We start from the raw sequence: 27,998 nt of genomic DNA on the forward strand, positions 1-27,998 counted from the left end.
GCTCAGGAACTATGGACCATTTACCATCTCTTTTAATCTTCCTGGATCTGTTGATAATCCGCTGTTTTCTCCTGGTTTTCGGCCAGATTGAATCCTGGAAGTGGTGGTTAATTACATATGAAATCCAAAATGTCTCGGTAATTCCTCAAGTTCCCTTTTGATGGCAACAAGTCTTCCCCTGTCAAGTTTCCCGAATTAAGCGTCTGATGTAAAGTTCCTGTAAGGGAAGTCTGTTCCATGACATACCTCTTTGCTTGGGACTTGGGAGTTAACAAGGTGCAAGAAAACACAGATGTCTGATGTCTCATCTTTTTTACTGCAAAACGGAATGTGATCAACTTCAACTCCATTTACTAGCAGAAAAGGATTTCCCAACAGTTTCAGATGTTTCTCTTCGTTTAACTATGAAGATAAGTTGCTTATAGATTTAATTGAAAAATCAATTGGAAACTCACGAAATCAAGTTCTTAGGACAGTGAGTTTCAGAGTCGGACAGATCATCGATATGATAATATGAAGGATGACACGAGTGCCCCTCTTGTTGATTCACCATTCTTTGCTTCAAGTCAGTCACCCAATTGCTTTCAGTGTGGGAGCAGCATGACGCTACTCCCCATTGCTTTCAGTGTGGGAGCAGCATGACGCTACTTGGATCAAATGCTTCCTACTGTGATTGTGTTTCTTAAGGTGCAGACGAAAGCAGTTATGTTAGTCCATCACTTGGACATTATTTAACTGAAATATTCGTCCAAATAAGTGTCACCATCTAAAGGTCCACACGGTTTTGCAAAATTTTACACTCTTTGTTCTTCCCGTTGTTGCTCCTTTAATGAGAAAATTACGGTCTAAAATCCTTAGGTTGGTTAGCTCAGGAAAGTCTGTTAGGGTTTCAAAGACTGTCTTAGGATGTTAGACGGTAATGCTATGTCTTCGTGGTTGAATTAAAACGTCATTTTAAAAAAATGAAAACAACTACAACGAAGGTTGAACTTTAGAATCTAATGCACAATCAGAATCAAATAAATCAAAATTAAAAAGCTGAAATGATAAGTAAAAGACTATATTTCCAGTAGTGGCTTCTTGAAATAGAATGATCAAAATTAGCTAAAAACATTGGCTGTGAAGATTGCTTCTCGCTGAACATGTTTGGGAGAGATGTCTTGAACATTTGAACTAGATATATAATGCCTTTGACTAAAGTTTTCATGCACAAAGGAGTGTTGCACCTTCCAATAATTTTCTCTATGAAGATCTGCAAGTCTCCGTCTTGTAGTCTTTTTATTAGAGCCTAAGATAAATTTTCTTGAAAAACAAGTTTCACCGAAAAGATGTTAGTCCACGCACCCTGCACCCTAGATTTTCAATACAAGCACATAGATCAAGTCATGATCATCTCTTCAAAAAAAAAAAAAAAAGTCATGATCATCTCTGATGATAGTTTCTACAATGATTTTATTGTTGTTTTTCACTGAGCCATCGGAATTGAATAAATATATGGTTATGAACAACGAGTGGTGATGAAGAAAGAAAAGAAATTATGTGACGAGAACGAGCCACTTCAAAAACTTAGGCCAGAAAAATTTGGTGATATCTCTAGGCAAGTAGAGAGACATGTGGTGGCCGTAAGAGCAAGTCCACCCGTAGTCAAGAAATGTTAAGGTCGAAAAGTCAAGGTGTCGACCAGTCAAGTAACTATTCACTGCCACTGGACATGGGTTTCCACCCGTTGTTTTTCTTGACCAGTCAATACTATTCATTAACTGTTCATTTTTCAGTGTTCATCGATTTTTCTTACATAAATGAAAAATTATGAATAAGTACAATACAACGTTATTTAGTTGTTGTACGAGAAATTCGGTTTCTAATCAATTTTAATTTTCGAAACAAACGTTATTTAGGGGGTCGTGAAAATTGACTTTTTATACGTTCAAAATTTCGAAAAACTTTCTTCACAAAAGTTGTAGAGCTCATCGATACAATCTCGTGCATATATGGAAGGCAATATTCGGAGTTCGTATGAATTTATTATGAATTTTGAAATCTAGAAATTTTCTATAAATAGCAAAAAAAAATTCCCTTTTGTTTCAAATGACGAAATTCCCCCCCCCCCCCCCGGTTCTCTCTCTCTCTCGCGCGCTCCCCAGACCCGGCTCGTCCGACCCGACCCGGATTTTCTCCCTCTTCTGGAGTCTTCCGGCCACGGTCCCCGCGCCCTCGAGGTCGCCTCACCTCGCCCAGCCACTCCGTGGCGTCAGCCCGCCCATCCGCTGCCCCCAGGCGGAGAAAATCAGACCCAATCCAATCATCGTCCTTCGTCGCGTCTCTCTCTCTCTCCACACAACACGCTGACGTCAGCCACGATAGGTACCTGCCGAGCTGGCAGCCGGCGAGCCTGGTCAGGAAATATGTCAAGGCTTTGCCTTTTTTCTTGGCCTCTGTCAAGGAAAGCCAAACCTTGGTTGGACAAGATTGGGCCGGTGGAGGGATGATTTTCCCCTTGCCCGGTCAACACATCATCAATCCTTGCTGGTGCCCAGTCAAAACTACACCAGTGAACTTGCTCTAAAGAAGAAGTCGATCCATGATGATAATATTATCCAACCTACCTAGCCCTCCCCTAATAAATAAACTCCAGCTCCTGCAGCAACTGCAATGGCTGCAACATTTCCTATTATTATTATTTTATGACAACTGCAACATTAGCTAAGAGAGCCGGAGATTAAACGCCTAGTAATTTAGCTGTGTGTTTTATTTATTTCATTATTGATATACAAAAGCTGATGCAGACAAATAATCTACCCTAATCCAAAGTCGGCGGCACAAAATGTTAAACAAATTCAATTCCAAGTCAACAACTCCATAACTCATCAAAATTCGTGACTCCCAAAAGTCCAACACGTACCCTTCAATAGGAACACAACAAAACCATCTTGTAAGAAAGAAAAGTTTAGAGCAAGTTCACCATTTGGGTCACCGGATCAATTACTATTTACTACTTTTTAGAGTTTATTTCCACTTTCTGGGTCACAAGCACAGTTTCCAAATTGACCTGAGTCACTGGGTCAGTTTGCAGGTCACGAAATTCACCCAAAAAGTGACCCAAAATTACCCAGGTTAGTTTGGAAACTGTACCCGTAACCCAGAGGGTGGAAATAAACATAAAAAGTAGTGAATAGTAAGTGACCCAACGGGTGGACTTGCTCTTAGAAGAAACATGTGTGATGTATTGTGTTAAACAATTAAGCTGATGGGATTTTTAATATAGTTTGTGAAAACTGAAAAGAGTTTCAAATTGATTACATATTGAGATCGTCTTTATTCCATGTTTTAATAGCGGTTCAAATTATGAAAGTTGATTACTCACAAATGGGGAATTATAAGAAGTAAGGGTCCTCAAAATAGTACACACTTACTTCTTATAATTGATGTTAATATTAGCTTAGTAGCGCTTTCTCTCTTCTAGTTTGTTAGTATTTGTGTTTGAGTCCCAATTCCATCAGTTTGTGCGGTAGTTTTGAGGGTATTTTGAGTTTGTGCGTTTACAGTAGAGAATTAGTCTGATTTTGCTCGAATACTCTCTTGGCATGGACTTCGGTCTGAATACTGACTGATGAGTAATATGTTACTAACTCGCTAACGTAACTGAAATGCATGACTAGCTTATGAGAGGGGGGAAAAAATTCCTTAAAAAAACGATATGAAAAGTCTTGCACGATTTTGACTAGTATATACATTGTCATATGATGTAGATTAAGAATGAGTGGGGTGAATCAAATGATACCGCATATTCGTAGAATCATTGACTTGTATGAATACTATATTAGTCTAATTAAACCTCGGATTACATCAATGTCCTACCCTGCGAAACTACTCGATACCTTCCTCAAGGGCTCAAAATCGTAAATATACACGATATTAATTAGTCTATTCATTGTAATTTGTATCTATAGGCTATACCTATATTTAGATACTCTTATAAAGTAGAACCACTTTCGGACCAAAAAAAGTAAGAGCATTTAGCAACTTAGAGTAAGCAAAAGTGACATTAGTAAAAAAAAAATGGCGCTAAAGGTGCTTTCCGCACTTGACACGGCGAAGACGCAATGGTACCACTTCAAGGCCATCATCATCGCCGGCATGGGCCTCTTCACCGACGCCTACGACCTCTTCTGTATCCCTCCCATCATGAGACTCCTCGGCCGCATATACTACAACGACGACAACAACTTCGAAATCCCGGCGATAGTCGTTACCGCGCTGGTGGGCTTCCCTCTCCTCGGCACCGTCCTGGGGCAGCTGCTCTTCGGCAGGCTCGGGGACCTCGTCGGTAGGAGACGTGTCTACGGGCTTTCGCTAATGATGATGGTGCTGAGCTCCATAGGGTGCGGCTTCTCCATCTGCACCTCCCGCACCTGCGTCCTAGTCAGCCTCGTCTTCTTCCGGTTCCTCCTCGGCGTCGGCATCGGCGGAGACTACCCCTCTCGGCGACCATCATGTCGGAGTTTGCCAACAAGAGGACACGTGGCTCGTTCATAGCGGCTGTGTTCTCCATGCAAGGGTTTGGCATTCTGGCGAGCTCTATAGTGACCACCGTGGTATGCGCCGTCTTTAACTCTGCGAGCAAGCCGGATCCGGAGAAAGCGACGCCGGACGAGGCTGACATAGCGTGGAGGTTGATACTCATGCTCGGTGCAATTCCGGCTGCCATGACGTACTATTGGCGGATGATGATGCCTGAAACTGCCAGGTATTTAATTATGTCATTTACTAAACTAAATTTTTTTCTTCCATTTGTTATATATTTCTCGATTGAATTACTTATATAGTCCGTCAACATCTGTGTGTCTTGGATTGTTTGGCTGTATGTGATGTCTGAGGTAGCTATAACTAGCTGTGAACTTTTTTATTCATAATAGGATGAGCAAGAAATTCTGGTATTTGAAGAGTAAAATACATTACATCGTTTTCGAAAGTAAATAGTCCGGTGATATAGAATCTTTAATTAGCTGAAAGGAAATGTTGGGGCACACATGCAGCTGGATTTTCTTGTAGAGAGACAATTAGGTGAAGGATCATAATCTGTCTTATCACCTCACCTCATGATGTTTTTGCTTTCACTAGAATGAAGAAGATATATGGACCCATAAGATATTCATAACATCGCATGGAGGCCACGGTTTTTGTACTAATTTTCTTTCCTTGGCATAAGTTAGTGATCTTTGCCCATTCAACGCCACCAAAAGGAATTGAAAAATGAGAGAGAGAGAGAGAGAGCCTAGTTAGGTTGAAAACAATGACACTAAAAAACCTACTTATCAACTTATCATCAGCTTTATTATTCCTATTTGGATTTCATATAAATTGTAAATTGGAAACAACTTTCCATGGAAATGATCGATTCTAATTCTCACTCACACTCCTGACTCCTTCCCCATTGATATCTCCAATCTCTTTACTCTCCTATTTCATAAAACATGCCCTAAATTAATGATAGAAACCAATGTAGTCTTTCATTCCTAGTCTCGCTTGTAGAAGCCAAAACAGGCCACGCCCAAAAGGGTGATCGTTGCTAGCTAGCACTTACCATATTTTTTTTAATGGTAGTGAAGAATTTTATTTTGTAAATTTGTTTACTATACCGAAGTACCAAATTTCATTCATTTCTAGCGATGAACATAAACATATCATTTTGTGAAGAATTGAAATAAAATTAGCAATTTCGCTGAATGGATGTGACCAAATTGTTAATTCCTTTCAGGTATACAGCATTGGTTGAGCTAAATGTGAAGCAAGCAGCCAAGGACATGGAGAAAGTGTTGGCTGTTTCCTTGAGTCAAATTGCAGAAGATGAACCAGATTTACTATCAGTAGGGCAAAACCCTGCATCATCATATCCCTTCTTCTCCAAGGAATTTTTACGTCTCCATGGCCGTGATCTCTTCTCTTGTGCTGCCAACTGGTTTCTTGTTGACGTTGTCTTCTACAGCAGCAACCTATTCCAGTCTCAAATATATAGAAGATATATCGACCCAAAATACCCAAAAAAGGTCAATCTCTACCAAGATGCTTTGCATGTTGCTGAGTTGCAAGCAATTGTTACAATATGCTCAACAATTCCAGGATATTGGTTCAGTGTCTTCTTCATTGATCGAATTGGAAGACGAAAAATTCAAATGATGGGGTTTTTCGTCATGGCACTTGTTTATTTCTCGATTGGGATACCCTACAAAACTCACTGGGCAAAAAATACAGATGTAGGTTTCATGGTCCTCTATGGCCTTACTTTCTTCTTTGCAAATTTTGGACCAAATACTACTACTTTTATAGTGCCTGCTGAGCTTTTCCCGGCGAGGTTTAGGGCAACTTGTCATGGGATTTCCGGGGCTTCGGGGAAGGTTGGCGCCTTGATCGGATCAATTGGATTTCTATGGGCTGCACATGGTCAAAACGAGGAGGATAAAAAGACGAGAATCGAGAGGTCGTTGATTGGTTTAGGTGTAGTTTGTATTCTGGGATTGGTGGTAACGTATCTCTTCACACCCGAAACTAGGAGAAGATCACTAGAAGAGAATGAGAACGAGAATGGGAATGAACAAAATGCATGATCAGGAAAATCATGTTACATGGCTAGAGAAGCAATTTTAAGTACTTCTATGTTTGTCCTATATATATATATATATATGTATTAGAGTTTGCTCTCTATCTCCTGTAAATGGTAGGGGTAAAGATTTGATCGAGGGTATGGGATAACATTAGTGGACTTTGATATGGAGAATGATTTTGCGTGCAAGGTTTGATTTAGGACATTGTTCATTTCTTTTTAAACTGAATCTAGCTGACTAGGTTTGGGAGTGAATCTTGCTTGTTAATGGCTTGATTCTCTAGTCCTGTTTGTGAACAACGGTTTGTTGTGAGTAATTAAACCAAATCAATCTAAAGTTTCTCCATGTGGTAGACTTGCTAATGAAGGAAGGTGCTTTGTTGCTGTTAGTATCAAATGAATGGTTGCAGATTAAGGGTTTGGTAAAATGAGATGGTTGGAATGACTTGGATCAGTGCACATTTTGACATCAAATACAAACAAGGCCAATCTGTGCCGCTCCTTAGAGCATGGGGGAGTATTCGACAGCCCTCGCAGGACTGCAGTGCCATATTATGCTCGTAGGAAGTAGCAGCATTGAATTCTCTTTTGGAAGCTACCCATAAAGCTACGTACAGCCAATAGAAAACTTACTGAAAATGCTTGAATTCTCAGCAAGAATTACTGGCCAGCTAAAGATATTTTTGAGATTGCTCGCAACACTCGTGCATCCATATTTTTAACCTTTGGCACATCCGAGTTAACCTCATTTCTTCCTCATGTGTGAACACTAAAATTATAAGATACGAATATAGGATGCTTGAAGTTGATGTATCTGGATGCATGCATGTGTAGATGCGAGTAAGGAAGAGAATGCAGCATGCATTTTTGCAGAAAATGTCTAGCATACTAACTTCATTATAAGCAACCAATAATTTTCTACACCATTTACATTCTAGCAGACAATGATTTGAAAGATTAGGCTAGTCAGAAGATCCTACCAGGCTACCATTTTGTCAACTCTTTGCTACATCAAGAATGAAACTGAGCATCAGATATCACTCCTCTTTTAGAATTACTCCTTCAAAGATGCCATCCGATCCGAAGTTAGGTGCAAAGAGCCTTGGATCAACAGGTCCCGGAAGACTGAAGGAGAGTGTGAATGGTCCAGGAGGGCACAGTTGCTGCAATTTCATTTGGAAGACACGTGAGCGTTTCTTTATGGGGTTTCCACCACTGGTGAAGCCTTGTAGATGAACCTTCCCATTGGGTTCAATCTCACAACTAAATTGACCTGTTGCCACACAAAAGGTATCAATTTAAATGTGTAAAATACGAGGCCAAGCATTTCGTCAAGAGAGCATCAAAAAGTAAGAACACATAAGATATCATTTGTGCCTAGCATGTAGAAGTGAGTGGCACTCTTATGTCTAACTCAGGCAAGATACAAGCTCATTCCCCAATAATCACTAGAGTGACTAGACCCATAATGGATAAAGCATTCTTTTTTTTTCTTTCTTTTTCCTTTCGTGTTTACCTTCTGAGAAGTATGGTCAAATGTTACCTAGAATATGCATGCTTCTTCAAAATATCTGCACAACTGTGTCTACCCAAGGCACTAAGGTAGAGGAGGTGTGGCAAATTTAAAAAACACCGGGGGAACACCCAACTAAAAGGATTTTAATATTAGCACCATGAAATTTCAAAGAAATGAGCAAGTGTGAGAAACATACAAAAATCCTTCCTGATTCCTGGTAGAGATACCCGGAAATAATATGCAACCTTGCTAACGCCAATGTCCACAGCACCAATTGGTGGTCCAACAACCCCTCTCTTGACCGTCCCAGACAAAACAATAGAAGGATCTGAAACACATGCTTCCATTTTAGGAACAGACAGAAGGGGCATGGGAACAGGTCCTTCTGGTTTGCAGGTATTCCATGAAGGTTCATCTTTTCCACAATGTTTTGTGCCTTCTGATGAAGTAACAACAGGGGAAAATGCCGGAATTGATGGAGGATGAGAGAGGCACCTCCTTTTATACTTTCGTTGGAATCTATCAGATGAATTACCATTTCCATTGGAAATATATCCTGCCTCATCACTGTCCATGCAGAAATTGTGCTCACTTTTCCCACCATTCTGGTACTCCTGTCGATATTTGCTGGATTCATCCACATCAATTTTCAGGTTATTCATACCAGATAAAGATTTGAACTTTTCCAGATCATCTTCTTTCATATATGAGGTAACAGGGTCATCAATAATTACAATCCCCTTAACAATTCTGAAGCTTTCCGGATACCATATCTGTTGATGAAGATTCAAAGGGAAAATATCTGGGAACTGCCGACTGTCTTTTCTCACCCCTGAACTTGACAAAGGTAGGCTGCCCTTTAAATACTTATGCAACATATTTGGTCTGAGAACCAAGCTAGGGTGAGCATTTCTCAGGATATGGTAATACAAACTCTCCAAAAGAGACACGCTAACATATGAAGCACCCAAATCACTCAACTCATACGGAGGTGAACCTTCAGCTAATCTGTGAAATGCCGAGTATCTCAGCTTATCAAACTTGATATCAGGACCCAAGTAATTTTCCATGATGAAATTCAGCAGAAAATGCTGATACACAGTCGCTGCTTTCACTGAAGGTTTGGGAGGGTCATCTTTTTGCTGCAAGTCCATGCTTCTAGCTTATTCTTCTACAATAACAACAGTACTGAGACTCACCTAGAAATGTAAATCCACCAACATTTAAGAACTACTGATTCAAATATCATACTAGGATGAAGATTGCTATTAATGGGTTTACCATGAATATAATCCACATACTCATCTGAAAGCTTACACACTAAATTAGACAATGCCAGATGATTGATACTCAATATTAAGTCATGCCAAGATGAATGATTACAGATCAGGTCTCAACAGAAATATACATTCAAAATGAAATTTATAGCCAGCAACAATTTTCATTCTTTCAAAACGTAAATCTGAATTTGGGTATCATTTCCAATGTAGAGAATCCAATCAAAATGAGGGCAAGTCCACTTGGGGTGAAGCATAGGAACATGAGCCAGGAATGCATGCAGGAACACTCTTGTACAAGAACAAAAGATGCAACCAGTGAACAACAAATTTGAAGTATATCATCACCAAGAGAGTAAATTTATGAGAAACAATACCATGGCAAGTCTTTTTGACATAGAAGACTTGAAGGAAATAGGAATAAGAACAAACCCTGAATGATGAAAGAGAAACTGAGAATCAGAAATCAATGCTTAGAACTAACCTGGGATTTAGTTCTGGGAGCCAATTGAACGATAGTAGAAGAAGAAACAATTTTTTTGGGGGGAATATTAATAGTTGGGAGAGCTGAAGGAGAAGAGAAGCTCTGAAGCTAGTTACTGCTGAGGTTGGAGAAGAAAGAGGTTGGGGAATTTCGGGGGTAGTAAAAAGGCACAGTTTTTGGTTTGGGCTCGGCCGGGTTGACCCACAAGAGCTTCGTATCACATTTAAGGATCCGTTAACATGACCTCGTATCACATGCGAGACTCTTTAAATTGTTTATCATGTTCACTGAAGAAAAAAAGAAAAAAACATGTTAGGCTGTTAGCTGATCTCAACGTTTCAACCCTAAATTTTAGATTTTTATCAAAATAAATTTCACTAATAAACTAAATTCCATTAGAAAGGAGATGATAAAAGCAAACTATTTGGACCAACCCGCTCAAGTTAGCGATGAATTGCATATAATGTTGCAATAAGAGTGGTTTATGAACGCTTATCACAACGAGTATATAATAATCGAATCAATATAAGAAGTAAAAATGAACGTTACGAGATAAGAATATCATAAAAAAATTTCGATGCAAACATTTTGATATTCTCTGTGTCTTTCTCAAACCAGCCTACAGCCTACCGTCTCAGACGACTCTTTCATTTTGCCCATAGTCGACCAAACGCCACTCTTTGCAGGATAATACCTATTAGAGACTGAGAATAATGGTGCAATGTAATTATTTTGGAAAAGGAAAAAGAAAATGTTGAAAAATAATTGGGGTGAGAGAGGCTCGAACTCTCGACCTCAGGATAACTCACTGTTTTGAGCTATGAGACCTACGCGCTAGCCAACTGCGCCACCACCCCGTTGATGCTTGATCCTGTCATTTACCAATATATTTCAAATTGTTGTTCTTTCTCCTTTTCACATATTTGATTTAAGATTCCAAGTCCAGTCAGTTGGCCATAACTAAGGAGAAGGAAGAACCCATATATATACCAAACTTGCTAGCTAGTTTTTCCCTTGGAGTTTTTATTCTCTTTTCCCTTCTTCTTTTTGCAATTTGCAATGGACGATGCAAGTACATATATGCACTACTAATTTACAAGAATCTCGAGGGAGGGAGAATGAATCACTTTAAGCCCAAGTCCCAATCCCAAATAAAGATCCTTCCTTAAGAAGGAAAAAGCTATGTTGGACCGTCAAACCCAATCATTTCAGATCCTTGATACTCTCACATTGCTTTGCTTTGCTCAGAGGGAAGCCTAGAACCTTGAGCTACCTATGCAAGTCTAGCTAAACCGTTTTCTTGTTATTGGGTTCATTTTAGGTCGATGTCTTGCAATTTGTTCATCTTTGAAAAAGCAAAGCAAAGCGAAGCAGATGATTTGGTGTAGTTGTCGTAGCATTCCCAAAAACCAAGACTACTCTCCATCCACTTTAGTAGGGTTTATTCCATCTCTTTTTCATGTCCCCTCTGTTATATATATTCCTCAACATTCCCTATCTGATTCATTCGTTAACTTTAAATCATTCCCTACCTTCGCACTACTTATTTCTTTCATTCTGAACACCTTTGTCTTTGCTCCCTTTGTTCCCTTACCCTTCTCTGCAAACTTCATCAGTTCATCATTTCTTGCAGTCCAGATTCTAGAGAATTCTCTTAATGGAGGTAAATCTACAAATTGCATGTATCGAAGAGATTCGGAATCTCTATTATATCGGTTGAGACTAGAGAGCAATTTATGTGTTCTTTCAAGTGCCTTTCATGCAACAGCTAGCTAGTACTAATGTGGTTGCTCTAGCTAGTTTGTTCATTTCAGTTACTTTTCTTGTTACATTGGAAGAGATCAATCCCGTTACTTAATCGATTCCTGTATTCCGAGTCATCAACTCATGCTTGGACTAACCCGAGGGCTTGATTCAGTTCTCCTTTCACTAACTGTTGTTTAATTTGCTAGCAGACAGTGGAATTGAAGGTGGAGATGGTTGGCATACATGAGAAGAGACTCAGGAAATGCCTGTCAAAACTGAAAGGTCCCTCTCTTTATTAAATTTGGGTTTGCATTGCAGTTAATTATTCTACATTTCCCATATATCAATCATCATCATTAGTCATTAATAATCCATAAATGGTAGTTACAATTTACAGGAATAGAAAAGGTGGAAGTAGATGCACACAGTCAGAAGGTGATTGTAACAGGATATGCACATAAGAACAGATTGTTGAAAGCAATCAGGAGAGGTGGATTGAAAGCTGATTTCTGGTCTCCCCAAAATGAGCTCCTCACTGTTTATGCAAGTGCCACCACTTATGGAAGCTTGAGATTCAACAACTTCAACTTCTTCTAGCTACCTACAACTAATATTAGTTACCGTTCTAATCATTCAGTCTCTGAGCTCAATGGGACAGCCGGGATGAGATGCCAATTGCCCTGTAGTGATGGATTTTCATGTTTCCCTTTATTTTCCTTTTACAAAAGAAGTGCCTAATGATGGGTCATACATAGAAATAGTGAAATTAATTATAAAATCATATAATCTGCAGCTTTTGCCTATTTGTGGTAGAATTTTTCTTTGTGGTATTGTCAAGTAACTAATTCCACTTTATTGTTATGTTTCTATACAATATGCCCATTGCTTTCTTTCTGTTTTGGAAACATGATGAAGCAAGCAAGAAGAGATCAAGAGAAAATGTGAAACACATTTTGATCACTGGAGTTGCATCGAAAATCGAAGGAATAATTTTTAGGTTCACCTCTTACTTTTCTCTAACTACTCATTCACCCCTCCCTCCATTATCTACTCATATTATGACAACTGTATTATTATTAAAAGAAAAAAGAAAACTCAAAATTTTTCTGCTTAGTTATATTTTTCCTTTACTCCACCCTACTACATAAAGAACTAGAGAAGCTAATATCTGAATTAAACAAGTGAAATATTAAGCTATTTTAAAATAAGTATTGTACTAAGCAAATGAGACAACTAAGTTCTTTGATTTTATATATATATATATATATATATATATATATATATATAACCCTAAGTGTGTTAGGATCAATGGACACATTATTTGACACGATTTTTTACATTTCTTTGAAGCCCTTAGATATAAAAGCATCCAATGGTTTTGATTTATGGGAAAATGATCATTTACCCGATTTTAGGCTAAAAATTGCCCACTTGCTCCACCAACTGTTTTTTAACCCCATTTACCCAAAACACTCTAAGGGATTATTTCCCCTTTACCCAATTAATTCTTTTTTCTTTTTTTTTGAGACTTTTTTGCCCTCTCCTTCTTTCTCACTTAGAGAGAGAAGTCACCTTCCACCTTGCTGTGCTACGGTGACCAGTGACCGGCGCGGTCTCCGGCGACCAGACTCCGGCGACCGGTGACCGGATTCCGGCGACCGGTGACCGGACTCCGGTGAACGGTGACCGGATTCCGGAATCCGGCTATTATTGCCCCCCAGTAATCATATTACTGCCCCCCAGTAATCATATTATTGCCTCCCAAAAATCATATTATTGACGTCCAGTGAATTGTATGAACTCCCAAAACCAAAATGAATACACTACAGGAACAATTGATCAATTTATAATCATATTACTGCCCCCAGTAATCATATTATTGCCCCCCAATACAAAGTCTAATGTTTCTACTGCCTCCCAATAGACCACCAAAAATGCACCTTTTTGTAGGATTCACAGATAATTTGACTTTAATACACAGAAAACAACATATAACTTATCAAAACACCACACTATAGTGATCCATGTCCCTCGTATCAAAGTCTACTGGGGGCCAATAATGTGTCTACTACCCCCCAGTAGACCATCAAACAAACCCCACAGTTACATTGCAATGTCAGATTACTTACATTGTTGAACATATAGTAGATCATTGGCTTTCATATTCTCTTCCATTTAGCAAGAAACAAAGAAGAAAGAAAGTAGTCAAAGTACAATAGTGAAAAGTCGCTGTGCCCCAAGACGGCAAGGTTTCGATTTTGGAGAACTGCAATTAACAGCAGGATCGTGCATGCTAACTACATGGCATCATCTCGTTCACTCAATCACCACACTCAAATATGCAGAGCACCAAATTCCGACTCCGCTCACAGAACCTCACTGGAACCCGGCACAGCAGCCGGAGATGGCCGAGGACGGCAGTTCAATAGTTGCAGAGTTGGACCGAGCGGCAAAGGGATTGTCATCCAGAGAAGCGGAGCTAAGGCAAGAGATTGAGCAACACAAGCACGAAAAGGCAGTGCCGGAGGAGAAGCACCAATTCTAGATTCTAGAGAGGCTGAAGGTGAAGGACGAGCTCCGGAGCCAAGCTGCTGATAATGGAGCAGTTCCCGGAGACCGTTGCCTCCATCGTCTCCTTCAAGGTCGAGTCCGACGTCATGTTCCTTGACGGCATCGACTTCCTCAAAACCGACGCCGAGATCGGCGACGACGGCAAGCTCCACGTCAAGGTGTGGAAGTCCAACGCGTCCAGACGGTCGCTCTCGGCAATGACTCCTTGCGCCGTCCAACCTCACCGGAGCGTGAAGCAGAGAGAGAGAGAGAGAGAGAGAGAGAGAGAGACTCTGGGAGGAGAGAGAGTTTGAGAGGAGACAGAGATCGATGAGTTTTAGGTGAATTGACAGGACAAAATCGTCAATAGATATTAAATTGGGTAAGTGGGGTTAAAAAACTCTTAGTGGAGTAAGTGGGCAATTTTGTTGTTGAAATTGGGTAAGTGGTCACAGCCCCTTGATTTATTGTCTTTAATGACATGGCATTAAATTTCTTCCCAACAAAAATTAAAACTAAATTATTTTCTTTATAAAAAAAGAACTAAAATAGAAGATGAAATTAGAACACGATCAAAATCTAATAAGAACAGAAGAATAAGAACTCCAACTTCTGAACAAGATTACTATTCTTAAGAGTGAAAAACCAGAATTAGAGAAGGAAGAGGATTCTATAAGTGAGAGATCATAGCACAAAGCCAGTTCAATTGGGGATTCTACTGATAAGCAAGAAGGTTAGCCAGTCCGGTACTTCTTGATTTAACATTGACTGTCAGAAAGGGTATTGTTGGGATCGTGCGGTATTTAGATTCTCAGTCACTGTTCTTGCTGAGATGAACAATAATTAGTAGCCACTATTGTTTTTCTTAAACATACACTGAAGAGAAGATCCCCCAGGGATCAGTCTATAGAGTTATCAAATGCTAACAAAGGCAACGCTGCATTGATAGAGAAATACTTTTTTTCAGGTGCCAACGAGTCTAATATTTCACCATTGAAGTTACACAAATGAAAAGACATTCTTAAGTGGTCAATTGGATCATTCTGAAGTTGAAAAGAACTCTTCCATTCGTAGGACTATTAACCCCAATTCAAAACCTAAACAATAAAATATATAATAATCTACAACTCTAATTCAATGGATATATCAAGTTATCATCCCCCCCTTATGGTTTCATAATTGGTCTTTGATCTGTAAGGAAGACAAGTTCTTGTTCTTCTCTTACGTTTTTTTTTTTCCTCATCTAAGTTTTTACATGTTTTTTCTTTACAAAAGAAAATTTAATCTAACATTATTTTAAATTTTGTTTGGAGTCGGGGCCTGAGTGGCTCCATCAGTGTGTCAGTATGGGCTTTCAGTGTGAAGTCTAGTATGGAAAACTTTGGGCATTTCATCATCTTGGTGGTTGCTTACAGTCTTTCCACAACTCATTGTAATTGATTCATAGTCAATGAAGTTCTTATTTGATCAAAAAAAAAAATCTAACACTATTTTAAATTTTGTTAGGAAGAAATTTAATGCCATGTCATTAAAGACAATTAATCAGAACTATTAAATGCTTTTATATCTAAGGGCTGCAAAGAAGTATAAAAAATTGTGTCAAATAATGTGTCAATTGATCTTGACCCATATTAAGTATTGGAAAATGCTTAAGATCCCAAAATGTTATACAAAAAACCTATACCAAATGAGGTGGCATGTGCCACATGGATTAAGATTTAATAATTTCCCTCATGTCTTCCTATTTTATTCTTTTTCATTTAAAATAAAAATCAACAATTAAAATTTTTATTTTGATAGAACACCTCCATAGTCATCCACAGTGAAGATGACCCGCCATAGCCATAGCCATGAAATCAAGAATACAAAGGACAAAATTATAGACAAAATCTAATAAAACTGTCAAAGAAGGGCAAATCATGCAAAGCCACTTTACTATTCCTCCGACCTCCAATCCAAAGCCAAGAATCCTTGCTACATCGGCATCTTCCGCACCCTTCCTCAAGTGCCTTAATCAATAGTTGAAGAATCGAAGGTCGATGCTTCTAATTTCTAAAGATGAGCGACATCTTAGTTAGATTACATGACTTGTTTCAGTTATGTTTAATTTTTTTTTTCTCTTCTAAAAAAAAAATGTTTAAATTTTCAAGGCTGGGTATCTATAATCATCCACCTCTTTCTATACATCTATGAACTGTTAAATTTGCAGAGTTATAGATTGCTTTGTTTGATCATCACGTCTTCCTTTTAGATAAGGAAGTTATTTTAATTTTTTTTTTACATTTTTATGTTAATTGAAAATGAATATTATTAGATAGATAATATGCTGCAAATTATTTAATTGAAGGTGATGACTGAACATATGCCATGTAGGATGCCACATCCTTTGGTATTAGTTTTTTGTATAATTTTTTGGTGTATGTAGCATTACTCTTAAGTATTTAGAGGAGCACATGCATAGTTAGTAATTTTTTGTATTATATGCAAATAAAACACTTACTTACATTTTTTTTTTTAAAAAATATCGTACTTCATATTTTTAAAAGGAACTCGTTAAATTTCCCTTACTTTTAAAGTCAAAAGAATATACTCATACTATACACAAGTTTTAAGTTTTTTTCTTCGTATTTTACACATATTATTAAACAAAAATGAATATAAATGAATATTTAAAAATAAAAAAATTATTAATGAATTGATCAGTTAATAATATTTTGTTGAACTTTTTAACGAATTATATGATGAACTGTTAGAATAATACACATATGTATTTTTCGCGCACTATACACATCCTGTATTTTACTAACTATGGTCACATGTGATTACAAAATGTAGTGGAAAAGTAATTAAGGTGTACAATTTAGAGAAATAATGAAGTAAAATCAAATTGACCCATTTTATTACTAGAGATCATGATGGTAATCTTTTATTTTCTCGGGCTAATAAGGTTGGCAAATCATATGTCCTATAACTTAGCTCTCAGAGCTAGTTCAAATGCTACCCACTTCCAAAGGCTTGACCAACATTATTTTATTTGGATAGTGATTCAAATTTTCTAATTGACAGTATTTCCAATTGTTTTTCAATCCTTGGTGCATTAAAACTTTCATTCACCACCTTGCTAGAGCTTTTGCCACTATTGCTAAGAGAAACTAATTTTGTTATGGCAAGTTTCGCATGCCAATAGATTTTGTTGGATCAACTGAATACAACTCGAACCAAATCAACATGGCAATGTCTGTCACCAAAATTATTAGGTAAATTTAAGTCGTGCAAACTACCCTAACCACTAGTTCTGAGAGCAATTTCAACAGCTTCCCCATATTTTGATTTTTCTTTATTTTAGAGAAAAATTAGCCTCTTTTGCTCCAACAGATTCTCTAGAATTATCCCTATTTTAGAGAAAGTGAGGAAAGAGAAAACCAAATTTCCTATATTTACAGCAATCTCTAAAAATTTAAGGAAGAATATGAAGATTTTAGAGATTACTGTAAAATAGAGAATCTGTTGGAGTTGGAGAAGAAAAAGATGCTAAAGTTTTGACTTTTGCTTCCCTATTAGGGCATCTCCAACAATGGAGTCAAAAGCCAAAATGACTAAGGGGCTATTTTTTCACCATCTCCAACCCAAATCAAAAGGGTGTGAAAATGACTTTTGAGCCATACCTTGAGTCAAAATGACTAAGGAATGAAGGTAGAAAGCCAAAATGGCTTAGGGGAAGGAGGCTGGCCCCACCTTCCACTATTTAAAATGAGCGGCTCTGATTCACTCTTTATGAATTCGATTCAAAATGGAAGGCCAAGATTAATTGATACCAAAAATTAAAAAATAAATATATAATTACTTAATTTCTAATCTGACAGTCAGAAATATGCGATGAATTAAATTCATCGGCTAATAATAGAGTAATATAGTTTTAAACGAGAAAAACTTGAAAAAATAAAATAAAATTTTCTAAAAAAATTTTAAACGATGATATATTATATAAAATTATTATGTATGATATATAAATTCATATTATAGTTAAATAATTATTTAAAATAATTAAAAGTATGAAATAGTTATGACTTTTGACTAAAAGGGTTTGGAGATGCAAAATATGAATGAATAGTAATGACACTAGGGATGTCAAATTTTCCAAATGACTTTGGCTTTTGACGAAAGGGTTGGAGATGCCCTTATACAAAAATTATAGGGAAGCTGTTGGAGTTGCTCTGACATTGAACAGACTCTTGCCAACATCTAGAACTACTATAGCTATATTCGTACTGGATATGCACATAGCCCAAAGCACAGAAGTGAATAAATAGTTAAATACCTCAGTGCCAACTCAACCCACTGCCATACCATCCCAAACCTGCTGATTCAATGACTTTAGAGATAGAGCCATAATATCTCTTTAATGTCATCGATCACCAAAACCATGCTGCACTTAAGCATCAGTAAACCGTAATCAAACCACCAAAAAGGCACTAGCTACCAATAGGGTCGAATGAATCAATGAAAGGGAAAAAAATGCAAACAATACTCGACGTTTGGCCCATTAGTAACTTTAGTACCTGACAAAAAAAAAATATCACTTTGGTACCTGAAGTTCAAACACCGACCCAATATTAGTACCTAGAACACTATTGGTCGTTACGGCGTTAGCCAGGTCACCTGTTGAGGGGTATTCTTGTCCCTTCACTCAATATCTTCTTCTTCCTCTCGCTTTCTTCGTCTTCTTCTTCCTCCCAACTCTTCTTGTTTCTCTCAATCTCTTCTTCTTCCTCAAGCTCATATTTCCAATCAAGCCAGCCACACCATGCCAATCAAATCTCGCCGCACAATCCACTATTCTCCATCGCCGTCGCCATAACCCTCGCTCAAACTTCACCCGAAACAAGGCTGAGAGAGAAAGAAAGAGGTTCGTACTCGGTGGCCAGAGAAGGAGTTTGGGTCTGTGGTAGAGCCAGGTACTACCCATTGCTTCACCTTCATTCCCCAATTTCATCGTCTCTCTTTTCAACTCTTAATGCTCAATCTCAACATGAATATCTCGAAATCAGCCCCAACCAGTCTCCTTCTCTCGAATTCAATCCTAACATGAATATTCGAATTGAATACCTTCTGTTCTTCACCAGCTCTTCTCGGTCTTCCGGGTGCCGGGTTTTCTTCTGAAGCAGGTCGATGTCAAGGAAGAAGAAGATTACTGTGGAGGTTTTGGTAAATGAATTTAAGAAGATTTGGGCATGGAGCTGTTTGGCCTCGGATTGGGATTTGATGGTACTGAGATTTTTGAAGAAGGTTTTGAGCAAGGTTTGGATGGAGCTCATGGGTTGTTGATGGCATCGTTTTGGTTTTCTTTGCGTTTTGTCTAATCGATCTAGGTTTGGGAGAAGAACTGTTTCAGTTTTTCTTTTTCTTTTTAAATTGGATTTGGTTCAAGAACATGAAAATTTTATGGGTTTTGATTTTATGATTTTGTGTATCGGGAAATGTGAGTGGGAGGCGGCGACGATGGTGGTGTAGAGGTGGAGGGGGTGGGTGGTGGCGGCAAAGAAAGACTCATCTGTCTCTCTCTCTCTGTTTTTGGTTTTCAAGGAGAGGTGGAATTTGGAGGTTGGAAGAAGAGTATGAGAGGAGAAGAGAAGGTAGAAGAGAAAGGAGGAAGGAACTCAGGAAGGGAGATGTTGTGCTGGTAATTTGAGAAGATGAAGATTTGGGATTGACCCTAGACGTGAGACTTTTTTTTTTAATTTTAATTTTTAATTTTTAATTTTTAATCATAAACTTAATACTAATTTGAAATTAATTTTTTTTTTTAAATAGAAACTGAATTTACCCATGTACCCTTTAATGTATGTCAGGTCGTTAACGCCGTAACGACCAACAGTGTTCTAGGTGCTAATATTGGGTCGAGGTTTGAACTTCAGGTACTAAAGTGATATATTTTTTTTGTCAGGTACTAAAGTTACTAATGGGTCAAAGGTCGGGTACTGTTTGCATTTGTTTCCCTTAATGAAAAGCAAGGACCAGGTTAGCCTTAACATGACAAGGAGAGTGATGAGGAAAAACCCTAGTTGCCACTTTCGTAGGAAGAGAGAGCTTGACATCGCTCTTCAACTAATGTTAACTTCTTTTCATGACCATTTAGAATATCATTTTATTATCTTTATAATATAAACATTTTTTTTTAGTTGAAAACATCATGCATTAATGTAATTTAGTAGGCTGTACAATAGTGACTCGCTCCTAAATAGTAGTCAGAAAGATCCATCACTCAAAGAACACTATAAAGCATACTTCTAGTACACTTATCTTTTCGGATTAAGCCCAAAATAAAGCAAACCTAGAAAGTTTGAATAGAATTAAAACTTGAAAACAAAGCAACCAAATCTGTTTGCGACCTCTTGCATCTCAATCTAATTAGGGACACTACTAGCTATTTTGCCCAGGGAGAGGATCCTCTCCTAAGCTACTTTTTCACCTAAGCTACCTAAGCTTTGAAGGAGATGAAGACAAGTGTCCATTGGTAGATCTAATGGTCGATAATTCTTCTTTTTACTTCCCTCTCTCTTTTCCTTCATAGCCACTTTCTTTTTATCCTTTGTCCCTTCTGTTATCTTCCCTTTCTCTCTCTCTCGTTCTTTTCTTTAGCTAATATCAAACTGATCCCAGGTGAAGAACCAATTGTGGGTTACAAATCTTCCTTTGAAATTGTTAAATTAGAACAAACCCAAAACACTCCTTTCTCTCCAAACAGTCAAAAACTAAGTAGTGTGATTATCACATCTCATAAAATCACAACCAAATCGCAAAAAACCAAAAATCTTTACTCAGTCACAAGATCAAGAACAAAAGCCCAGCTAGAAATTTCAGCAGGGAAAGGTCGAGGGCTCCAATTAATGCAAAACTCTAAATCCTGAGGTTTTTGCAGCAACTAGGGACGAACAACATGCACCTCAAATGAATCCCACCAATTAATTCTCTTAGATTGACGGAATGAGCCACACCCATCAATCAATTTGGACATTAATCTAATTATTTGAATGATTGCCAATGAAGGAAAAGGATAACATGGCAACCTGATTTATCATGTTGTTGGGCGATCAACCCACTACCCAACTCATGAAAACTCTTCGCTGCAACTTTGGATTGTTAACTGTGATAGGGAAAAATATTTGAGCTTTGTATCAGAAAAGGAAAAGAACGAAGAAAGGGAAAAATAAACCAAGAGATATTAGCAGAGAATGAGAATGGCTGGAAGAAAGAAAAGATAAGGACAAGGGGGGGAAAGACTTTTGGGGAGAAGACAAAACCTGAAATGGAGAGAAACATTTAAGTTGTAATGTAGACCATTAGATCTGATATTGCCATGTGTCTTCATCCCCTTCAAAGCTTAGGTAGCTCAGGTGAAAATGTAGCTTAGGAAAGGATCCTCTCCCATTTGGCACATGGCCACAAGACAATTAGGTACGATTGACATTTTGTGGCCTCTATATACTCAATAAGGACAACTAGAACTTTTTTGTGGAAATAATATACATTGCCGCAGATCTTGTACTCAAGTTCTACCACAATCAATGTGTGATATGCATTTTAGGATTTTTGGCATGGAACACCTTCAGCGTTTGTCCTCAAGTTCAACATAAGACAGTGATATTACACCCTTACATATAATTTGGGCTCACAACTTCCTTGACAAAAATCACATTTTGATATTATAAATATAATAAACGACAGTACAAAAAATTACGTCCGTAATATTTTGATTAATCACATTTTATATTATGTTTGTGGCATAATTAGTTTAAGAGTTAGTTGTCAAAAAAATTACAAAAGCACTCTCTCTAAAACCCTAACGCGTGACTTTCTCCACTGTGTCGTCATGCCTTGTCCGAAGGCAAACCTTGGTGCACTACAAAAAAAAATTCATTTGGCCACGGCTTTGTGCCGTCGCGGAAAGTCTGTTTGCCGTCGCAAAAGACCAATGGCGACGGCTAGGCGACGGCAATTACGCCGTTGTCGTTGGTGGCGTCGCCATTGCTCATAGCTACGGCAAAATGTCATCGCAACCGTATTTAGCGACGGCAACGAGGGTAGCAATGATTTGGTTGCTTATTTGGTGACGGCATGTAGCGACTGAAAACGCCGTCGCAAGTAACCTATTTGCTACGGCAAATGCCATCGCTTGCAATAAACTATGTTTTTTTTTTTTTAATTAAATTTTCCCTCCACATTTTATTAGAAATAACCGGGAAATTGATTTTCCCTCCATAATTGTGACGGCGTCATTGCCGTCGCCACCCCAAGTATTGTCCATATGAAGCTTTAGCGACAAACCAATTGGCCACCCAATTTTTTCTGCCATTTCACACAATCAAAATATATAGTAAAACAATATAAAGCACCAAAATAATCCTTTCATTCACAACTATCTCACAATTGATAAGTGCCAAGTTATATTTCATTACCAAGTACAAATTGAAATTAACCAAACAAACCAGAGTCTTTCATAATTATAAGAATCTACTAAGAATCTACCATACTAGATAACTGAAACTCTGGAAGAAACATTCCCAAACTTAATATTGTTCAAAAGCAGACTTGACCACAATACTATTTATCATTAACTAGAGGGCTTGGTGAGTACTGGTGCGTGCTCAATTTCTTGATCACTAGTTGAATCTGGATGAACTCCTTCTCCTATGGACTCCCTTCTAATTTCATGGCCACTGGATGCATCTTGAACCTATCACATAATGATACAGTATGTATATTAGATTAACATCTAATTAATCCAATGTGCACAGGTATATGCAAATTCATAAAACACATGCACAATAAGGGAGCCTCATTACTTTGGAGAAGACATTGAGTAATAAAAATAATAATAAGAATTATAGAATTCCTGTCATAGATTTTATATCAACCGAGAAAGATCAAGGGCATAACTTTCCACTACATTTACAACCAAATATTGTCATTGACAACAATATAACGAAAAGAGGAGCCTTACCTGGAATCAAAACACAGTAGATAGAGCTTATGGTAAGAGGAAGACAAATGCCACAGAACGAACACAGAGATTATAATGCAAAGAACCTGTAACCAAAAACAATAAAAAATAATTTAGGCAAAGTCATATGTATGGAAAAACCAAATTGGTTAAGTCTCTTCATCAAAATCAAAAACACCAAGATATGATGAAGAGTCATAACTAAGGTTTTTCTTTTAACATGGCGGAATAATGTCCAAACAAGAAAAAAGATATGTTTTCGAACTTGGAATATACATAAGTAGACAATATTTAGATTGAGCACTTAATTAACTAGCTAGTTTGACAATCTGACAGGTAAGATATCTAACATAAGAGATTACATAAGTACAATTGAGAAATATAAAAGGCATCGTACATACAACAGTTGTACTATAAGCCAGATAAACACAGTTCAAATATAGTGACGTGAACTGACCTAAATGACAAAGAAGACGAAAGCTCAACTGGGGCATATATTCTACCTTGATCAGGAGGCATTAGAGACCAAAAAGCTGGAGACCAGTAACAAAATAAAACATCAGTTGCATGAAAAAGAAATCCAAGAAAAGGCAAAACTTTTAAAGAGCTTATCTCAGTCATCCTTATTCTTAAGGCAAGGTTTATTGGCAGTAAAAATTAAAAAAAAAAATTATGATGGCCTACGTCATCTTTTTCCCAGCAGTAGAGTAAGCTACCTAGATATCAGAGTCTTAAAAGACAGAGAAAAAAAATACATACAGTTTTCTACTTTTCTTCATAAACCTCTTTCCAGAAATAATTTTTGCCTTGCAAATGTAGAAGCAACTACAAAGCTATAGGTACAACAATAATTAAGCCATGCCTATTAATCTAAAAGGAATTTGAGAAAAACGACCCAAACAAATTACTAGACCATCCTGCATAATGAAATTAGCATAATTCAAATTACATTCAATTATCTATCATTTGGTTCTAATGCTCTGAGCACAATATGTCCCAAAAAAGTTAATGGCAAAGAGGCCCATGTGATTGGTTTCTGGTAGCTCAGTTATAAAAATATCATGGCTCACCTCTTCCATATGCTAAGACACATCATGAACCGCATCTTTGATAGACATGAGTTTCTGACATCATTATGGAAAAACACAGTAGATATTTGTTATTTGACATCACTATGGGAAAGATTATTGATAGGCCTACAAGGCTCCCATTCCTGCATTACCCAACATCCACATAGATGGAGCTGCAGCCAAAGCATTGGCTAATGCTTGCCTATATAATAGGAAAAAGAAGAAGAAGGAAAAGTGGTGATATGCAGTATTGTAAGAGCACTTAGCAGACATCAAGGGAATTTAAACTTAATTCATCAGGTTGCTTATCAGTTTCATTTCTTTAATCATTTAATGATCTTTAGAGTCAAATAGCAAAATTTGTTTTACATAGCTTAGGATTGTTTTGAATTATATAATGAAAAGTGGATGGCAATATATAATAAAATGAGAAATAAATGTCTAAAAGGAACACAACTCATAATATACTCTCAGCACCATAGCGAAAAGAGGGGCCAAGTAGTTTCAACTTCCAAAACATACAGTTCCATGACATTCATCCTTTACACTGCAAGGGGTTTCAGGATACCTCCTCTAGAACAAATTCAGCCTTGTACTGTTGCACATGAAGATTAAAGGATAATGTACAATTGGCATCTTACTCTTCCGTTATTTATTTCTCACAAATAAAGATCAAACCCAAAGCTAATGAGGGGAAACATTTTCATTTATCAAGTTGAAGGGTTGAGGTGACATTGTCAAAGGACCCTATAAAATACATAACACCAATGCTTGAATAGCTTACCTAGTATTGATATCAGGGGAACTAGAACACTCTGCCAACAAGGATACACTACTTTTACCATCCATGGCATCAAGATCTATAAGAGTTGCAATTAACAACTCAAGCTGCTCAAGATACAAAACATTAGTTAAATAAGCTCAAGCTACTTTACCATCCATAACCAAACAGAAAATAAGTACTCAACCAAATCAAGAACATAAATACATGGGGATATGAACCTCTTCAGGATCAGTATAGTCAATTCCATCAGCTTCAGAGAGGGCAGATACCATACTCCAGTAAGCTTCCTGCACAGTACCATTCATGCAAGTATAAATGTTCTAACTCTTAAGCAACAGAGGAGGAAATATGATAGGAGATAGCCAAGAAAAAGGGACCTGAATTGCAGTAATTTGATCAGTAGATACTACCCCTGGAGGGAAATTAAGAGTTATGCCATCTCCTTTTATAGTACAATATGTCCCAAAAAAGTTAATGGCAAAGAGGCCCATGTGATTGGTTTCTGGTAGCTGAGTTCCTATAAAAATATCATGGCTCACCTCTTCCATATGCTAAGACACATCATGAACCGCATCTGCATGACACAATCACATAGTCAGATGATTAGAGGACTCTAAAGCAAGATAAAGTGCAGGGGAAACCAGAAATATACCTAAGATAACTTTAATTTCGAAGAATATGAAGACAATTCTCTAATCTTAAAAAGTTGGCTACGATTCTTAAATCTTCTAAGAGAAAACCTCCCTTTTCCTTGAATAGTTCTTTCTCATATCCAATTAAAACTCAGAAGCAAACAATAAAACAAAATTGTAGCTTCCAGTAATCACACATATCTCATAATCTCATAATAAAAGAAATCCAACATATCCTGCAACAAGTAGTGAGACAATAGCTTTACAGGGTGATGAGTGATAAACAATACTGACCTTGGAATTCTTGCACAAGTTTCTGAGGCACAAGCTATGGCATTCAGCTTCCTGCACCACGCAACAGCACTGTGATTTTAAACAACAAGAGTATGAATTAAGCCAACAGTATGTAACTGCAAACATCAAACTATGACGAAACCATGTATATCAGTACTAGATCCCAAATTTCATTCAATGCAGTAGAACCATGTCAGATGATTAAGAACTATAATTACTTCCATGCAATTTTCATTACGTCAACATTTTCATGACCTAAGACGAGACAATAATTAAGTACATTTTCCAAACTCTACAACATAAAATATTGTTCATTTAAAGAAGTCTATCTAATATCTAACCCGAAACTAACATGGAACATGGATAAAGTCAATTCAGAAAGACATAACCTTGAAGGCTTGGCTGAGGAAGTTGATCTATTTAAAGCACTGCTTCTTGCAGCAGCTAAGGTTGGTTGAGATTCACTTCCATCTGATGAAGGGAAAAGTGGAGTTTCTGGGGGAGTGAGAAGCCTAATGACAGAAAGTTGAAAAAAGAAGAAGTCAGAAATATGTAGTTTTATTGAATACCAATTTAACTTCATATAGAATTCTCTAATTTAGCAATTCAAGCATGAACTAAATGTATCAAATTCTTGTTCACTTGAGTTTAGGTAAACATTTCAAGAAATGAATACAACCAGAGTCTAGCACAGTAGCAGGCACATTTGAACTAATCAGGCTAATACAAACACTAAGCATAATTGAACCACAGGTACCACAAGTCTAATACTTGACAACATTACCACAGCTTGATAGAGATGTAAATAAGATTCTGAAATGCTGGCAATACAAAATGCACTCAGAGTCTATAAGTCCATAAAATCTATCTTCTTTCTTTTTCGGACATTCTCTACTGGAGACTTCACTCAATCAATTTCAATGCGACTCTAAGGCGATGCTTTTCTTGCCTTGTCCTACTCAATGCTGCAAATTCAGCTATAACTTCAGAAAAGCGATCACCACTGGTTGATTCTCTACTAGCATATTTTAGAAAGAAACTTTCCTGAATCCCATAACTCCAAAATAAACAAAATTGATTCCAAAAACTAACAAGGGCGATAATATGCATACCACTCAAAAGCACAAGACACGATGCAAGCCACAACGCAAGAGACGGACATATCTGATTGATTTCTGGGTATTAGAGTACTCAATACTGCAGATTCAGCTATAACTGCAGAAAAGCGATCACCACTAGTTGATTCTCTAATAGCATATTTTAGAAAGAAACTTTCCTGAATCCCACAAATCCAAAATAAACAAAATTGATTCCAAAAACTAACAAAATTGAACTAACAAGGGAGATAATATGCATACCCACTCAAAAGCACAAGACAAGATGCAGGCCACAATGCAAGAGCCGGACAGATCTGATTGATTTCTGGGTATTAGAGTTTAGGGTCTGAGCGACGGATTGAATATGCAGAAAGAGGAAGAAAAATAGGAAGGAGGTGGAGTTGAACTACTAGATGTCGATTTCGCGGATTGCTATGGTCGACTTCGTTGTCGAGAACTCGGGACTGGATGGAGTGAGCGGGAAATAGCAGATGGAGGGAGCGGGAACAAGAACAAAGTTTATGAACCCAAAAACCTAAAAAGCTTGCCGACATGTTTAATTTTGGCACCTATATCCACCCAAACGTCAAAAAATAAAACAAAAGAAAATGTATAAAATGAAAATACACGACGGCAAGTATTACCGTAGCTAAAATTAAAGAAATTTGGAGACGGAAAGAATGCCATAGCCATTGAGGGCATATTTATGCGACGGCAACGCCATGCCGTGGCAAATCATTTTTCTCTTTGCGACGCCTCATTTGCCGTAGCAAATTTTAGATCAATGGCGACGGCATTCTCACGCCAACGCTAACTGGTGAAGCTAAACGAATTCTTTTTTGTAATGGTGGCGGCGTCGTCGGATGGGCTTTTCAAGGTGTAAGGGTCGATCGATGATCCTCCAGTATGCCCAGTCAGTGTGGAGATCGAATGTTGCCGGGATCAG

General features: G+C 37.7%; 3 protein-coding genes and 2 non-coding genes across 12 annotated transcripts; 2 read left to right on the forward strand and 3 right to left on the reverse strand.

Annotated features, from left to right (window-relative positions):
- Window positions 1-3,965: 3,965 nt before the first annotated feature.
- On the forward strand, window positions 3,966-6,991 carry LOC112179343 (probable inorganic phosphate transporter 1-9). The gene is given in 3 exon segments (XM_024317737.2): window positions 3,966-4,477; window positions 4,480-4,747; window positions 5,759-6,991. Coding segments are annotated over 3 exon segments (1,533 nt in total). The 5' UTR covers window positions 3,966-4,059; the 3' UTR covers window positions 6,606-6,991.
- A 482-nt stretch (window positions 6,992-7,473) lies between these two features.
- LOC112179344 (increased DNA methylation 2) lies at window positions 7,474-10,023 on the reverse strand. Of its 2 annotated transcripts, none has more exons than XM_024317741.2 (3): window positions 9,879-10,023; window positions 8,314-9,288; window positions 7,474-7,874 (listed from the first exon to the last, which is right to left on the reverse strand). In XM_024317741.2, the coding sequence occupies exons 2-3, from the start codon at window positions 9,269-9,271 to the stop codon at window positions 7,639-7,641; spliced, it is 1,194 nt and encodes a 397-aa protein (XP_024173509.1). In that variant the 5' UTR covers window positions 9,272-9,288; window positions 9,879-10,023; the 3' UTR covers window positions 7,474-7,638. The 2 variants fall into 2 exon arrangements, with proteins under 2 accessions (XP_024173509.1, XP_024173507.1); XM_024317739.2 differs by having other exon boundaries at window positions 8,314-9,316; window positions 9,879-10,020.
- A 621-nt stretch (window positions 10,024-10,644) lies between these two features.
- On the reverse strand, window positions 10,645-10,735 carry TRNAM-CAU. The gene is given in 2 exon segments: window positions 10,645-10,680; window positions 10,698-10,735. It is a non-coding gene; the product is annotated as a tRNA-Met (tRNA).
- A 608-nt stretch (window positions 10,736-11,343) lies between these two features.
- Window positions 11,344-12,498, forward strand: LOC112181006 (heavy metal-associated isoprenylated plant protein 28). Of its 2 annotated transcripts, none has more exons than XM_040512226.1 (3): window positions 11,344-11,541; window positions 11,831-11,906; window positions 12,022-12,498. In XM_040512226.1, the coding sequence occupies exons 1-3, from the start codon at window positions 11,536-11,538 to the stop codon at window positions 12,219-12,221; spliced, it is 282 nt and encodes a 93-aa protein (XP_040368160.1). In that variant the 5' UTR covers window positions 11,344-11,535; the 3' UTR covers window positions 12,222-12,498. The 2 variants fall into 2 exon arrangements, with proteins under 2 accessions (XP_040368160.1, XP_024175384.1); XM_024319616.2 differs by having other exon boundaries at window positions 11,354-11,541; window positions 11,834-11,906.
- A 10,098-nt stretch (window positions 12,499-22,596) lies between these two features.
- LOC112180732 lies at window positions 22,597-27,591 on the reverse strand. Of its 6 annotated transcripts, none has more exons than XR_005802853.1 (10): window positions 27,314-27,591; window positions 26,345-26,467; window positions 25,956-26,006; window positions 25,407-25,603; window positions 25,248-25,316; window positions 25,030-25,133; window positions 24,246-24,447; window positions 23,633-23,708; window positions 23,176-23,261; window positions 22,597-22,908 (listed from the first exon to the last, which is right to left on the reverse strand). It is a non-coding gene; the product is annotated as an uncharacterized LOC112180732 (transcript). The 6 variants fall into 6 exon arrangements; XR_005802854.1 differs by having other exon boundaries at window positions 25,407-25,441; window positions 25,569-25,603; window positions 25,956-26,467; XR_005802855.1 differs by having other exon boundaries at window positions 25,569-25,603; window positions 25,956-26,467.
- Window positions 27,592-27,998: the final 407 nt, after the last annotated feature.

Source organism: Rosa chinensis, chromosome 7 (assembly GCF_002994745.2).
Source record: "Rosa chinensis cultivar Old Blush chromosome 7, RchiOBHm-V2, whole genome shotgun sequence".
Lineage (NCBI taxonomy): Eukaryota > Viridiplantae > Streptophyta > Magnoliopsida > Rosales > Rosaceae > Rosa > Rosa chinensis.